Source organism: Notothenia rossii, assembly GCF_949606895.1.
Source record: "Notothenia rossii genome assembly, chromosome: 4".
Lineage (NCBI taxonomy): Eukaryota > Metazoa > Chordata > Actinopteri > Perciformes > Nototheniidae > Notothenia > Notothenia rossii.
The window spans coordinates 91557614-91571145 of NC_136902.1; the positions used below are offsets into that span (position 1 = coordinate 91557614).

The 13532-nt window shown below is 39.9% G+C and overlaps 1 protein-coding gene across 1 annotated transcript in view; it reads right to left on the minus strand.

Moving 5' to 3' along the window:
- LOC307034965 (chloride channel protein 2-like) overlaps positions 1–12714 on the minus strand; it is a gene marked incomplete at its 5' end in the record, with an annotated part of 153871 nt that extends 141157 nt beyond the window's left edge. Inside the window, one exon of the mRNA XM_079673889.1 lies at positions 12702–12714. Coding sequence (XP_079530015.1) covers positions 12702–12714 — 13 coding nt within the window. The remainder of the gene's footprint in view (positions 1–12701) is intronic.
- Between the last annotated feature and the right edge of the window lie 818 nt (positions 12715–13532).

Consider the following 13532-nt stretch of genomic DNA (forward strand, 5'->3'; position numbering starts at 1 on the left):
GTTTATAGCCCAACATTAGCCACCTTTAGCTTAGCGGTGGTGACGTGAAGTCATGTGACCGTGCTGTAGTTCCTTTATAGCCCAACATTAGCCTCCTTTAGCTTAGCGGTGGTGACGTGAAGTCATGTGACCGTGCTGTAGTTCGTTTATAGCCCAACATTAGCCACCTTTAGCTTAGCGGTGGTGACGTGAAGTCATGTGACCGTGCTGTAGTTCCTTTATAGCCCAACATTAGCCACCTTTAGCTTAGCGGTGGTGACGTGAAGTCATGTGACCGTGCTGTAGTTCCTTTATAGCCCAACATTAGCCACCTTTAGCTTAGCAGTGGTGACGTGAAGTCATGTGACCGTGCTCTAGTTCCTTGATAGCCTAACTTTAGCTTTTCTACTACTGCCAATTGCATTTTCACCTCAAGTATTAGAAAAGTGGTGTTAATATGTGTAGATTACCCTGCTGAACAAAACTTGTAAGTATCATAAAACGTGTGTTTTCCACAGAGCTTATTTTTTGCATTATTTTAAAATCTAATGGAAAACCCCATTGGCTTTTTGTCGAGGAAGCCCTTGCGATGCTACTTTCAGAAACACGTCATCATTGCACCACTCTGTACAGATTGGAATGCCAAATGTGTTTTTAACTCCCCGCTCTGAACTCTCTTATCTTGATCCTCGAAGCCAGATCTATCTGAAGGGGCTAGACGTGATGTGGTCACGATTTCACAGCACGCCTCCTGCTGCTGTCCTTATCAGTTTGCAGATTCTAGACCTTTAATGCAAGTCAGATATCATAAAGTGAAACTCCAGTGTTTCTCCCTGAACACGTAGTCTCAGTCAATGCTCAGTCTGACCTGATACAATGTGTTTGATCAGCTCCAGCAAACTCCTCAAGGGACAAAAAAGCGATGCATTTCTGTATGGCAGGCACAAGGTGCAAATGAGTAGATTTCCATGGGGAACGCTTAATAGCCTTTTTGCATACCCTGAATATTAAGCCATGAAGAAAATGGGATCTGTGAGAGATCACAGCTGCATATTTGCATATTTTAGCATTCATTCTCCTCTCTGAAAAACAGAACAACAACCTACAGGTATTTCAGAGGACTTTTGACTCATCGAACTGAGGGAAAGCCGAAAAATGCCAATTTGTTTGGATATGTACTTCAAGAGGAATATACAGTATGCGTCTGGTTTAATGCATCAACAAATCCATATGAGAAGGAGTCTGTCGATCCATAATTGATGTTTGAAGCCAATTTGCTGCAGAAGAAACAACTTGTGAATACGTTGACGAATATAAAAGTGTTAGCATTAGCATTTAGAATGTTTTTCCTCTCTTTCATCTCCGATTTGGTCTCTACCAACTCCTGAGGGAGGTATACGACTATTTCGCCGCTTTAGCTCCACTTTCATCACCAGTACATTGGATGTTACTTCGAAACGACAACATGAGAGTAGTTAGAGAGATTAAAACACTAAAATGGTGGTTCTGAGAGAAGAGTTTTAACTGACAAGCGTTTTCGTTATCTCTCGTAATCTACCCATATTTTTCAGGATATAAAGAAAAATCTAAATATGGTTTATTTTTGTCTTTCAAACGGTTTTGATTGGATGTTGTTTGCCTCTGTTTTATATGCTTTTCATGGTAATATAAATACTTGTATTTGATCGTTTGGTTGCACATTCAAACTTGAACTTTTTTATGTTCATGTTGATATTTTTATTCAATTTCTATTCGTCCAAATTCTCTGGGACAGATCAAGTATCTGGATTTATTGATTGCTTTCATTGTCAAACTTAAATACCATGCTTTGATTTGCAGTTTGATGATTTTGGACAAAGAAATGTGAAGATTAGTTTATTTTCCACCATTTTGTTGGCTTTATATAAGAGAGGTTGTGGCTCAGTGGTAAGTGCGCTGATCTTCGGATCACAGGGGCACAGGTTTGAATCCCGCTGCAGTCAACATTCCGCTGTGTCCTTGGACGAGACACTTCACCCCAAATTGCACCTGTGGGGATTGCCTACAGTATTTGAAGTCGCTTTGGATAAAAGCGTCTAACAAGTGACATGTGATTTAATATAAACTAAAATAATACTTTTAAAATGATTAATGGATAATTTAAAGATTAAAAAAATGTATTTGCAGCCACTCTGATTTACTTTAACAGCCATGAATCAAATGTAAATCACAATGATCTACTTTTCACTGTTGATATTTTGGACAAAAACATGGGTTGGTAAATGCCTGTTTTTAATTTAATCATCCTAAACTACTAAAAGATGGAGAAACAGGGTTCACTGGAATGGAGCGGCTGTCAATTAAAAACTAGTACAGAATGAAAAATGATCCATTATAAAAGGAGAAGGAAGACGTGGGTGAGGGAAGAGGAAAAAGAGAGAGGAGATTGATGGTGAAAGGTGGGTCAACTCCAGAAGAAACCAGTTAACAAACCGGTCACACACTCGCACTGCAACCAGGACCCAATGGGCAGACCTTCAGACGGAGTGTAGGAGTATGTGTGTTTAATGTCTTTGATGCTGCGTGTGTGTGTGTGTGTGTGTGTGTGTGTGTGTGTGTGTGTGTGTGTGTGTGTGTGTGCTCCAATGTTGTGTGTAGGAAGACTAATTGTATGTTGTGGTGAGATGGCACATAGGGGCGTTCAGAGGCATGCATGCATTCTCCCAGAGGGGAAAGAATGTTGTGTTGTTAGAGAAACAGAAACAACAGCAGTAGCAGCAGCAGCGAGGGAGAACATGCAAAAAATGTATTGGAGAGATAAAAAAAAAAGGGGAAATGGGATTAGACGTTAGAAAAGTATAGGAGTCGTGCCCACATAGAAACACAGTGCAGGAGTTATGCCTCATAGAGTGGTGCAGGAATGAGTCCTAAAGAAATTAGTCAGTGTTGTACCACATCTGGTTCCCTCTAAATAAATGGTGTTTTTAATTGAGTTTTGGCTATACAAGATCTGAGGTTAACACAAGCTGTAGTTTATAGCCCAACATTAGCCTCCTTTAGCTTAGCGTTGGTGACGCGAAGTCATGTGACCGTGCTGTAGTTCCTTTATAGCCCAACAGTAGCCGCCTTTAGCTTAGCGGTGGTGACGTGAAGTCATGTGACTGTGCTGTAGTTCCTTTATAGCCCAACATTAGCCACCTTTAGCTTAGCGGTGGTGACGTGAGGTCATGTGACCGTGCTGTAGTTCCTTTATAGCCCAACATTAGCCACCTTTAGCTTAGCGGTGGTGACGTGAAGTCATGTGACCGCGCTGTAGTTCCTTTATAGCCCAACATTAGCCTCCTTTAGCTTAGCGGTGGTGACGTGAAGTCATGTGACCGTGCTGTAGTTCCTTTATAGCCCAACATTAGCCACCTTTAGCTTAGCGGTGGGGACGTGAAGTCATGTGACCGTGCTGTAGTTCCTTTATAGCCCAACATTAGCCTCCTTTAGCTTAGCGGTGGTGACGTGAAGTCATGTGACCGTGCTGTAGTTCCTTTATAAACATATCTTTGTAATAGAGCTTATTTTCAAACATCCCATGGGAAAATCTCAATGGTTTTTGTGATTTTGAGTTAAGCATTATTACAATGTGAGCTGTTTTTATAACATGCTGGAAAAGGTAATAAATTAAGTTCAAATGATATCTTAAAATCAATTTCTCACGTAGCATTAGTGCTGTTATGCATACTTACACATGCTTTCATTCACTCCCATCTATTAGCATTAATGGCTAACATAAACACAGAGAACGCTGTATGTATACACACAACACAGGGCTTGTTCACTGGTGTGTGTGTGTGTGTGTGTGTGTGTGTGTGTGCCGTTAAAGTGAGCCGGCCAACTCTTGAGCTTAATCTCTCCTTTTCCTCCCTGCTGTCCGATCACATAACACAATCTATCCATTAAATAAACACACACACACACACACACACACACACACACACACACACACACACACACACACACACACACACACACACACACACACACACACACACACACACACACACACACACACACACACACACACACACACACACACACACACACACACACACACACACACACACACACACACACACACACACACACACACACACACACACACACACACACACACACACACACACACACACACACACACACACCTTTAAACTTTATGATTTTTAAAGTGTGAATGCAATATCCAGAACTGAAAATATATCATTAAGCTATACACAAACTACAGCACGGTCACATGACTTCACGTCACCACCGCTAAGCTAAAGGCGGCTAATGTTCGGTGGGATGACGTGTAGTCGTCTCATTTAGTTACTTGTTACCTTTTTAAAGACCAGATAAACTTCAGACATTCACCAGTGGGGTATTGACCCGTTATGTAAAACCAAACTACAATCAAACCAAAAAACATGTTCCAAAAAACGTTTTGACTTTGAAACAAGCTACCCGGAAATGCTAAAATGCTGACTCACTTCTGTGTTTTAGGACTCATTCCTGCACCCCTCTTTCAGCCCTAGTTGAATTCTCTTTAAGCTCAGAGTACAGACAAAAAGGTGGAATAAATGTGCTGTGAAGGTTTAAAACACCTGCCTGCGTGCACTCAAGAGCTCCGAGTAGGAAAAAGGCCAAGTGCCTATTGGTGAAAAATGTGTGTTTGGCGTACAAAGATGTGTGTGTGCTGTAATGCATGCTGATAAGCATCGTTGGGAGCATCATCTTGACAGCGTTGGGGACTGATGAGCCTCCCCTGCCAAAAGCAGCGCTGATCAACACTTATCAGAGGCCAGGAGTCTGTTTAATTACACCCCAGAAACAGTACTTAGCAGCGACTGAAGTGCTGGGTTGATGAACTGAGGACAAAGCTGTAGATTCATCTTGTACACGGCAGTGATTTCACAAGAAACAAACAAAGGGATGGAGGGATGTTAAAAAGCAGTTTTTAAAAATTAAACGGTTATACAGAACTTCGAGGGAAACTCAATGTAACAGATAGTCATGGTTACACTTGTAATTTGATATCCACGGCAATACAAGGACTTTTATGGCGCATTTCCACTACAACGCGGAGCTCGCCTTAAGCGTACCGTGCGGGCCCCGTTTTTGGTTGCGTTTCCACTTGGCGTAGTTCCGGCTAGTGGGTACTATTTCACAGTTTTTCTGGACCCATAAAATCGAGGTTCTTTCCGGGCCAACAACCGGGCTGAGTCAGGCTGAGTATGCTAAACTAGAGAGAGAATTGCTGGCAAGGGGGCTACAACTACAACAAGATGAACATATTTGACCGTGATTTAATTGTAATACACGTTTCTAAATGATGCCGAAGTAACAACATACTGATACCGGTTAGTAAAAACCATGAATTAATGCTTTGACAAGTCTGCAGACAGACGGCAGGCGAAACACCTTTTAAAATGCGTGTTTTCTGAATGGAGCTTGGCTAAGCTAACGCAGTATATGCTCCGACCGTCCACACTCACAACAACGGCCTACAGACATAAATAAACCAGCGACTGTATTCACCATGACACAGACAGTCTGTGGTTTGGACTTGTTTAACTTTTGTCTAGTTTCTGAACAGATATGAGGAGCTGTGAGCTCTGAGGGCTAACAGCTAACAGCTAATGTTGGTTTTGTGGTTCTCATTGAAGATGACGTCACGGCTCCTGCCTAAACTCCGTTACTATAGTTACTGCCCCAGGTACTAAACTGTAATGGAAACGCAGCATAAAGTGAGCCAGTCCTAACGAGGCCTAGCCATACCGAGCGAGGCCGAGCGAGGCCCTGCAGTGGAAATGCGCCATTAGAAGCACATTAAAGGCTCATTAGATGCATGCATGTGAAGAGACTAGTCCTACTTGAGCCTAGTGATTAAAAGGAGCTGTTGGTTTGAGAAAATTGCTAAAATGACCACAAAGTTAAAAAAAACAATCATTATTGCTATAAGGGAAGTTAGTTAACCCAACACACATTTTTTTTTAAAAATAAAAAAGGTGTTATGCAAATGTATCTAATTATAGTATTCAAACATGGCCCCTGAGAGCAAGCTTTGGACGCCATGTCTGAATAAAAGATAAGGCAAATGAGTATAAATAAACATCATATTAAGAAATAAACGATTCATCTGATCAGCTCCTCTCTTTGGCCTTCATACACACCACTAAGGGAACTATTTAAAGGTTAGGATCTCAGAGGAATAGAGCACTAGATCTGATCAAAATATGTCAATAACCCTCAGCAAAGCACACATTAATAGACTTTTACAAGACTAAATGTTTACATGTATCACCCTTTTATACATATATGCTTGGAAATGTTATAAAAGTCCATGTTTTCAGGAGTTATCAGTATAGTGTTGTGGTAGAATACAACTCTGCACATTCAAACTAGTGACAGAAAAAGTCAATATATGAAGTGTGATGCAATTAAATGTAGAACACATGACCCGAACACAACAGCAGGGTTAATGGGAAACGGTGTAAATATGAAGCTTAACTGATAACTCCTGAAACAAATGGACTTTCATGACATGGTTTTAGGAGTTATAAGTCTATATCGATAAAGAGGGGGATACATTTTAATATTGTGTCTTGTAAAAGTCTATTAATGTTGGCTTTGCTGAATTGTATTGACATATTTGATCAGATCTAGTGCTCTATTCCTTTGAGATCCTAACCCTTAGGTGCAGCTGTGATATAATATATCTCTCTACATCCAAACTAGCGACAGAAAAAGTCAACATATGAAGTGAATAATAATGTTGACCTCCTGACACTCATGTTTGGACAGACTTCATCGTGGATACTCAACAGTGGAGAAAGTGCTGATGACGCAGTTTGGATGCATAAACACTGAGCGGTCAGTCAGCATGACGAAGATCTGACCTGACAGCAGAGAAGAAACAGAGATCATCCCCTCACTCCCCAAAGTCATCATCACCATTCCTCTTTCAGCATGCACAAAAATTTGAGCAATAATCAGACGGGTTATTCCTGCAGACGCCCTCAACAGAAACTCAATTCAGCCTCACGTACAGAAAGATGGTTCAACTACCATTGAAGTTTGAAGATGAAGAAGTGGGGATTATCTAGTATTTATTTATGGTTAACCTACATTTCTCAATAGAGACTTCAGAAAATGAATCGTATAATAAGCAAATCTATCCACTAGCATTTCAAATGTGATTAATTTGAAGAGATTCACAATTCTCATTATCATTTAAAGAGGATCTGTACCAAACAAATGTTTCATTAAGTCTTTAAAATATAGTTTTTAAGCAGCGATAACTCTGCAGCCCCACAGTACTTCCTTCAAAATGGTATTTTTACACATATTTAGCTTTTAAAAGAATACCTTTCTACGGTTTGATGTTGCACTAGTCCACCTATTACAGCAGATATTGTCGCGCAGATGTGTGCTAGCTAGGACTGCATGATTTGGGGAAATAATCTAATTGCGATTTTTCTGACAAATATTGCGATTTGATTTGCGATATTTGTTTTTAAGCGACCCAACGGAAGTTTATTGTAAAATGCGGCCATATCTGCGGCTAGGAAAGTCGTATCAACGTGCTCCCGTCTCTAGCACCCCCGCAGCCCGAGCTACGAGTGAAAGAACTAAACTTACATGAAACTTCCGTTGGGTTGCTTTAAAGTCAAGCTTCAGTTTAAGATTCACCCTGTGATAGAAACATGTGATGGAGCATTACTAACCTGACTCAGATGGTTTCACCAAACCATCTAGGAAAGCTCCATTGGAAGCCATTTGGAAAGGGCAGGCACTTTCAAAAACACTTGGCAGGTGATTGGATCAATCTGTCTATCACCTGCTATCATGGGCCACTTCTGATTGGTTAACAATGGCTGGTACATGTGGAGCAGCACTTCTGATTGGTGTGGATGACTGACACACAAGAAGAACAAACTAAATAAATTGTAAAAAAAATGTTACGTCACTATACCCAAGAAGTAAACAATGGAAAAAGAGAAATGTCCAACGAGGCGTTCTGGGGCAGCAGAGACAGGTCTTCTCTGTGTTAGAGTTTTACTCCCTACAGGGTGCACTTTGAGGGTTTGTGACTGCAGACCGTTTACATGCATAAAAACCTTCATAACACACAAGGGTCGGGTAATAACCGGAAAAGCATGACATGGGACCTTTAAGTGTTTGTTGAGTCATTGGGAAACCCACTTCATTATAATTCAAACAAAGTAAAAGTCACTTAAACTTTCTTAGTTAGTCTTTCCACTGTTCCAACAATCACCAACTAAAAACAAAGCCTTAATCCATCGCTAAAATTTCACTTTTTTTGTAGGCCTGACATTAAATTGTCTAAATTGGCAATGTACTCGTCGAAAAAAACAGAATGTATTCTTCCAAGGGCCCTACTTTGAGTCTTTCGGTCAGCTGCCAATCTTTCTACTTAATAAAAAATGAGTAGAGGAAGACTAAGAGATTTGTAATCAATTAGGCACAGACACTCAGGCAGCTATTGAAGCATCGCCAAGCACACAGACATCATTCAGACAAGGTGAAGGGCATTTTAAAGATGCGGTAAATGTGGCTCTTAGTGTGATGTTCAAGCACTCGTTCTTCTGTCTGGATGTATATCACGACACACAGTTTACACATCAACACCTTTATCAAGAAGGGGTTAATCTCATCTCCCTAAACAGAGAGTCTCACAGCTGATAGAGAACTGAACATCCGCTGCTGTGTCAACGCTGAAGCTTTATCGCAGAGAGAAGTCACATGTCACATGGAGAGGACTTGGTGCGTGTCATTCCTCTTGTTTAGGGGCAGTAACGAGAGAAACATTAATGTGTCATTTATTTTAAAAATGTCTGCTTTAAGACTGAGAAAGGGACAGTGTGAGGGACTGAGAGAAAGATGGCAGACACTCAGTGGACGTTCAGTTTTAGAAGGTCTCAAAATAAATGTGTAAAAGCTATTTTCAGCATATTTATAATCAAACTAATGCTGCAAATGACGAAATGTGTTATCATGCCCGACATCATAACGTTAGTTTACAAATAATGCTGTATTAGACAATTGGCAGTGTTCTCCTTATAACTATTATACAAAATAATGCTCTAAAAGTTATGTACATTTCCCATATCCAGTGTTTAATGAACACATTAACAAATAAGGAGTGAGAGTGATGCATGGCCAAAACCGGAAGCTGCATACACTCTGTTGGCTACCATTAGCAGCTAACTTTTTTGCTCCAATCTTTACATAAAAATGGAATTATGGATTATAAATAATTTTTTCAAAGCCACAGATACATTATCAACCTATGGATTAACCGATTCAGCCGCGTATTTTCTCGTTTTAAAGCCATTGAACACGTCTTTTGATCAGATTGACAGCTACGGTGAGACGATCTCCCGTAAAAGCTCCGTAAAGGTACGTGTTGTGATGTCTGTGTTTGCTTCCCCTGTCGCGAATTTGGATCGCTTAATGATGATACCACATCTAAATAATCTGTGGAGTCTCAGCTTTAATCGGATATATTTTATGTGCAGATTTGATAAGTAATAACGGTATCTTTATTTTGAGTTCTGTGCTAAAGTGCGTTAGCAATTTTTCGCTTAGTGCTAATTCAGAGGCTTGGTATTACCCTTGTGTTTTGTTTTGGTAAAAATGGTTCATGTCTTCAGTTAGCTGAGATTCTTCCCGTTAATCTGGTGCTACACATTAATAGTTTCATAAATGTTAAGAAGCCCTGAGACACAGTCTCGGGAAAAAAAAAACGGTGGGGGGGGGGGATCCACTGGGGGACCGTCGTCCTTAAGAGGTTAAAATAGGGCTGCTCAATTAATCATATTTTCAATCGCAATTACGATGTTGGCTTGCAACGATTATGAAAAGAACATAATCTAAATAAAAAAAATATTTATTTTATTTTTTATTTTATTATTTTAAAAAAATATTTTTTATTGGTTTTTCAGTTGAATTATACTTAAAGTTCAGGGTAATCAACTGTTAAAAACATACTTATCAAATTTTCTTTTTAAATAAATTGATGTTTTCAAAGTAAATGGATAATCGTTTTTAATAATCGTGATATCAATTATTGACCCAAATAATCGAGATTATGATTTTTGCCATAATCGAGCAGCCCTACTTTAAACTCAAGAAAATATTTGACACTGTCTGTTACTTCCTTATCTTTGTTTGATGACCAATTTCTAACACACCACGATTGTTTAATCCCAAAATTCATCTGTAATCAGATCACTGTGTCTCTGTTTAGTCCCTCTAATGTTCAACTAACTTGACTTTATACATATCCGTCATATTCACCGTGAAAAAGTAAGGAAAGCTCTTTTTTTGTTTGCACAGTAGCCTCTGCTGTTTGTGGTAAAAAAATGAGAAAGTATGAAAAACCCAACTGTGTATTCGACACACAGAGAATCCTACATAAATGGAAATGCTGTTGCGTCCCAGATTGTTGGCTTTTCAAGGAAAGGGGGAAACGGAAAGCAATCATTTAGTTTCTTTCTACTCTCTCCTTGAGAATAAGAATGAATCTACCTTCCCAATAATAAGAAAGTGTTGCCTCTTCTGGGGTTGCCTCTTCTGCCTGCAGTTACTTTATAAGGCTGCACAACTAACGGAAGTTCTAACCAGATCTTAATATGGATTATTGCAATATCCAAATCACAGTAAGAACAATATTGGGAGCACAAAATGTGTAAAACTGTCTGAATTAATGTGAAGTTCCGGCCTACGAATGGTTGTAAAAAGACTTAATAAAAAATCCTTGAGTCTCGAGAGATGTTTGAAGACTGTTGTTTTCAATTAAGCCTATAGTTAGAGCTGGTTTTAGATTTCCAGAGTCCTACATTTCATGGTATTTTATTTTATTGTTTTTACCGTCTTTTATTTTTATTTGAATTTCTATCTTGTTTTTTAGAATTCTCTTGTAATGTTAAGTATATTTCACACTGTCATCTATATGAAGCTCAGCGCAAGTTCTTTCAGGAGGACTGGGATACATTCACTCCACAGCTGCTTATAATCAGCTCATCACGGGCTTTCTGTTAACATCCACCTCAATCTCAGCAGCCAATCAGCGGGCTGCAGCCAAACTTTAAAACGGTTCTCCTCTCTCCTGCAGTCAGCTGTGATTTCAGGTGTTCATGCTGCCGCCCGCCTCCTCCCCATCCACCTCCTTTCATCACATCCAGTGCTAATCCAAAGACCTCATGACATCCCCTCTTCATCCCATCTCCTCATCAAATCCAGACCTTCAGCATCATCACCAGTGTCTAGACCCCGGGGGGTTCCCTATATGCTCACAGCTAGGGCTGCACAATTTTGGGAAAAAATCTAATTGCGATTTTTCTGACAAATATTGCGATTGCGATATTTGTTTTTAAGCGACCCAACGGAAGTTTATTTTAAAATGCAGCCATATCTCCGGCTAGGAAGGTCGCATCAACGTGCTCCCGTCTCCAGCACCCCCGCAGCCCGAGCTACGAGTTAAATAACTAAACTTACATGAAACTTCCGTATAGTTGCTTTAAAGTCAAGCTTCAGTTTAAGATTCACCCTGTAATAGAAACATGTGATGGAGCCTTACTAACCTGACTCAGATGGTTTCACCAAACCATCGAGGAAAGCTCCACTGGAAGCCATTTGGAAAGGGCAGGCACTTTCAAAGATACATGCCAGGTGATTGGATCAATCTGTCTATCACCTGCTATCATGGGCCACTTCTGATTGGTTAACAATGGCTGGTACATGTGGAGCACAGCACTTCTGATTGGTGTGGATGACTGATACACAAGGCAACAAAAAAAAAAATTGTAAAAAAAAAAATGTTAAAGAAAATCGTAGGCTTTGCGATTTGATAATCGCATCATTTAAAATCGCGATTTCGATTTAAAATCGATTAATCGTTCAGCCCTACTCACGGCTTGATTTCCCCCTTTAGATATACGATTTCAGGATCGGGGTCTAATCGCCAAAGACTTAACATCGAACATATGGCATGGGTCAATAAATGTTGAATGTTGAATGCTTGTTATTCTGTGAAGCCCACTCGGACAAACGTGTTTATAAATAAACTTTGATTTGATTACAATAGATCCCCAAAGAAATGTTAATATATTATATGTATATATATAATTTTAAAAAGCACTTTTAATGCAGCCCAAAGTGCTTATCAGAACAAGCAGAAAAATTATATTAAAATAAATAAAAACATAAACATAAACAATGATACCAGTAAAATGTGTCCAAAATGAAAGAGATATGTCTTTAAATTACTCCTAAATCATGTCGCTATTGCAATGGCGATCGATAATATCATTATTAGTTATTTCGTCCAAATCTCATTTTATTTATTTGTATACATTGTTGATCCATCCCTTGTTTAAGACTGCAAGTGTTAAATCATTGTGGCTTGTTGGGGTCTCACAGGTCTGTTTCTTTGACTTTGGTGCCTCCACACCTGTCCATCTGTTCATCCATTGACCCGTGGAGCTTCATTGTCTCTGAGTGTTTACCTCCAACAGGATGGGTGATCAATCTGAGAGCAAACAGTCCAACAAACACAATCCTCCTCAGGTAGAGTCAACACTATGTTCTGACTCGTGGAGTGTGTGCCAGACTCAGTTATTACACAGTCCTTCATCTAAAAAGGCTTTTGAGCACATGTTTGTGTTTCGTCCTCCAGATGCCTCCACACTTACCGAGGGAATCCATCACGGCTTTTGTCCAGAGGACAGATGGAGGTGGGGGGTTTTTTTTGGCAAAGAGAAAACAAGAGAATCAAGGGTTGATCTTTTGTTTCAGAGAGAGAGAGAGAAAGCCCTTTTGATGCTTATCTGCAACAAAAAGCCGGCCTATTCACAACTTCGCTCGGAACAAATGTTATGCAAGCTGCCTTTTCTCCACTCTCTGAAAGCAAGGTCAAGGAGCTGTTGATCTGTCTTGCAAAAATGTAAAAAAAACAGAATAGAGTAAAAGGGAAATTTCCACTACGACTACAAGCGATCAGACTTCAAACGAATGTGTTCACGGACACATTCGTTTAATTACCACACTTAGAGCAATAACTAAGGGGTATACATGACCCTGTGTGACAGCAACACCAATGGCCATGTCGTGCAAACACAGAGGGAAATATGCTCTTTCATATTGTAGTGGCTAACTAAAGTAATAGAATAGAATTAGGATGTGTATTTTGTAAATATTTCTAGTCTTTAGTCTTCATTTCTCTAATGTCCAATGCCTTGTCTTTTTAAGCTGCTGCAACGCAAACATTTCCCAGATTGGAATCAACAAAGTACTTCTTATCTGTTTTTTTATCTTAATCAGACGGTTATTCCTGCAGACGCCCTCAACAGAAACTAAATTAAGCCTGATGTGGAGGCGTGTGTGGCGCAGTGGGTTGTGCGTTGGAGTTCGGATCAGGGGAGCACAGGCTCAAACCCCACTGCAGTCAGCATGTTGTTGTGTCCCTGGGCAAGACACTTCACTGACTGCTTTTTCGGTTTTGTTTTGTTATTTCTTTGTGTTTG